The sequence below is a fragment of the Apis dorsata genome, unplaced genomic scaffold (genome assembly GCF_000469605.1).
Source record: "Apis dorsata unplaced genomic scaffold, Apis dorsata 1.3 scaffold_73, whole genome shotgun sequence".
NCBI classification, from domain to species: Eukaryota; Metazoa; Arthropoda; class Insecta; order Hymenoptera; family Apidae; genus Apis; species Apis dorsata.
Genome location: NW_006263371.1, coordinates 1949056 through 1952542, shown reverse-complemented (window position 1 = coordinate 1952542; position 3487 = coordinate 1949056). Strand labels below are relative to the sequence as shown.

At 27.3% G+C, this 3487-nt stretch overlaps 1 protein-coding gene across 17 annotated transcripts in view; it reads left to right on the top strand.

The window, feature by feature from the left end:
* LOC102675631 (cAMP-specific 3',5'-cyclic phosphodiesterase) overlaps positions 1 to 3487 on the top strand; it is a 256477-nt gene that overhangs the window by 180636 nt on the left and 72354 nt on the right. For 6 of the 17 annotated variants that reach the window (XM_006610344.2, XM_031507972.1, XM_006610339.2 and 3 more), the window contains 2 exons: positions 1613 to 1645; positions 3385 to 3405. The exons of 4 other annotated variants lie outside the window; for them this stretch is intronic. In XM_006610344.2, the coding sequence (XP_006610407.1) occupies positions 1613 to 1645; positions 3385 to 3405 (54 nt within the window). The remainder of the gene's footprint in view (positions 1 to 1612; positions 1646 to 3384; positions 3406 to 3487) is intronic. 7 more of the 17 variants (XM_031507976.1, XM_031507971.1, XM_006610337.2 and 4 more) reach the window with 2 other exon arrangements.

The following is a 3487-nucleotide window of genomic DNA, read 5'->3' as shown; positions in this document are numbered from 1 at the left end:
CGAGAATACTATATTTTTCTATTTTTATTTTTATATTTTTTTTTTTTTTTTGGTTTGTATCGGAATAAAAGAGGAAAATTTAACCTTGTAAATAATAATGAAATGGGAATGTCAATTTGTTTATACGATGTTTTTAATCCCATGATCGTGATTGTTCAGCTTCGATCGGATGATTTTCCGGATGGAAATTGAAGCAGCAGTTGCTGCATCAGTAAGTGGAAATAATCGATTCAGATTCGTTATTATGCAATTTTAAATTTGAAAATTGATTTTTTTAATATTTTTATTGAAATTATGCGAATAACAATTTCAGGGAGATTAAAGGAATGGAGGAGAATTAATTTTTGGGAAAATAAGAAAATGTTATTAAAGATTTATTATTAAATTTTGCATTTACATTAATTGATTTATTGAGATAATCACCTGATTCTCGTAAGCGTGAAATAATTCATAATTACTGGTTATTCAACGACGAATTATGATTAAACGAATTTAGTGTAATTTACGTTTATATGAATTACAGATTCCTCTTGACTCGACACTCATTCGTTAATGAAACCATTCGTAAACACGATAACGATAATTGGCTTGTTGCACGTGTTCATGAATAATTAAAAAGGAAATTAAAAAACAAACGTACGAATCTGACTTAGTTCATTAATATTTGTGTTTAATCGATTGATTATGAAGTTTTTTTTTTACAGTTCGTTTCACATTTAAAATTTATGAAATTCCTTTGTTCTGTTATCTGCATTATCGACCGTTGAGAATTTATTTTATCTACTGTAGGAATAAACGCAATCTAAAATTTTCGTATTAAATTCTCTGTCGGTAACATGAATTAAAGATAAAATAGCGATTGATTTTATCGATAAGAATAAAATAGAAGTCTTAGTAATCTTGTCAATACTGCCATCTTGAGGATATTGAGAATATTTTTAAGACTCGGTGATATTATTCTGCTAAGGCCATCTATTGAATACTTTGCATTACAACGATCTTTATATTCTTCAAATATTCAATATAGAAGAATCTGATTGATTAAATCAAATACCTTTATTATATTATAAACAGAAATATAATAAAAAAGAAAATTTGTTATAAAAATTTGCACTCTTTATAATAAAAAGTATCGATTCAAAGACATCCGATCTGAGCGCAATCGTAACATTTATATATATATATTATCAATTAATACGAGAGAACAATCTACGATCTTTTTTTCTTCTATGTGTAGCTTGACAAAAGTATCGTAGCTTTCTATGGTGATGGTGCTTAATATCTCTATATTTTATTTTTTATTATTTCACATATATTTGTAATTTTTGTAAATATATACAGCAACAAAGCAGTGAAGATATAATTCTCGCAATAAAAAGAAATTCTCTCCATTAAATAAAAATTCGAGACAATTTCCATTCTCACATTTCTATATGGTTAAACTATTTTAAAATATTTTATAATTTTTACATCAAGAGAAAATTCTTTTTATCTCGAGTGTTCACACTTTGTTGAACGAAAAGAGAACTTTTTTTTTTTTTTTCTTTTATTTATCCGCGTGGACGTGTGCGGGGTGTGACAATGAATCATGTTTGTGATCCTTGGGTTGCAGGTTCAAAGAGACAGAGCTTCCTGTCGAGCGAGCGTATGTACACGATCCTATTATCTATTATATCAGTCTCTGTCGTTTCACTACATATATATATATATATTATATAGTCACAAAAACACACTTACAAATACTAATCGACATCCTTCGCCACGATAATTACGCTGTTAAATCGATTCGATTCGCTGCCTCTTTAACCATTTTCTCTTTCTCTGTCACACACACAATATAGAGAACATATTGGGGGTTGCTGAAATGCATGAAATTGTTCGCTGTGAAAAAGAAAAAAAGAAAAAGAAAGAAAGAAAGAAAAAATTTAAAAGAAAAAAATTCTGCCATAATTTTGAGTAGCTTATTGAGTCGTTCACTTTTTTATTTGATATAATATGGCGTGCTTTTATTACATTTTATTTTGCGATCGGCTTTAATTTAATTTACTTTTACTTAGAATAGAATTGGGCTACGTTATAAGTAAAAAATAATCGATCTTGTTGAAAAAAAATTCACAATTGTTGGAATTAATGTTGAATTATTTTTTTATGAAGATAAATTTTATATCCATTTTAATCATTTAAAACTCATTTTTATCATCAATTCCATCATTTTACTAACTAACGAAAGAAAAAAAACAATAATTCTGCTTATATTTTATTAGTGTGTAATAGATCAATAAATGATTGAAAATTTTTCATAGTTTTCAATAATGAGCAAACTTATTAGCTGCTATTAGTAATTTGGAATTCAATCTTCCATGTTTTAAGATTGTTTTTCTTTTCTTTTTTTCACGAAAAACCGAAAAATGATACAAATATCTCTTTTCAAATTCAAACATTTATTGATTATAATATAATATAATATAACATAATATAACGTAATCCAATTATCGTTTATTCATTTCGTTATCAATTTTGAAATTATCACTAGAGATTGTCGAAGTAGAAAGTTACCACTACTACTAGTTTTTCATTTCTTTGATCGAACGAAACGCTTATTGAATGTTTAGAGCGAGTTTTCGTTCATTTTCCATTATGTTCCGTGCGGTTTCTCAAAAAAAAAAAAAAAAAAAAAAACGGAAGAAAAAAAATTAAAAAAAAAGAAGAAAAAGAAACGAAATTGAATCGAAGTGGATTTCTCGTTAAAATATATCGTGGCAGAATTGATAGAATTGAATTAGAATTGATAGAATCGAGCTGCTTGGAACACACGCAGGCACACACGAGTTATACACGTGGATTGGTTTTTCTAATTCTTCCCTCTCTATTTTGCACCGCGAACGATAAACAAAAAGGTATCACACCCACACACCGAAAAAAATACTCGAATACTCGATGAAGAAAAAAAAATTTATAGAAATATATATGTATATCGATTGTACAGATATTATTGTATATATTATCTTTCTCCTCTCTGTAACTTTTTCTCGTTGTTTAACTGTTTCGTGGAAAAAGGAAATATACGATTAAGTGCTTTTTTCTTTTTTTTTTTTTTTTTTTGTGAAAACTTCGTAAGACTTCTTCGTAAGACTTTTTTTTTTTTTTTTTAAAACCTCTAAAACCTTTTTTTTCAACACTTTTTTTTTTTTTTTTTAAAACCTCTAAAACCTTTTTTTTCAACACTTTTTTTTTTTTTTTTTTTTTTTTTTTTAGGGAAATGATAAATGGTAAGGAATAGGGGAAATGTTTAGGATTGAAGTACTACTAACGTAATTAATTAACAGCATGACATGAACATAGTGGAAAAAAAGTTTTCGAATAAAAACGAATTGTCATTTTCAGGATATTTACCGATCAGTATAGGTAAGTCGCATTATTACATAGTAATTTCAGTATGCTGCAATTATTCTGGGTTGCAAATTGTACATCAAAATCACGAAGGCCA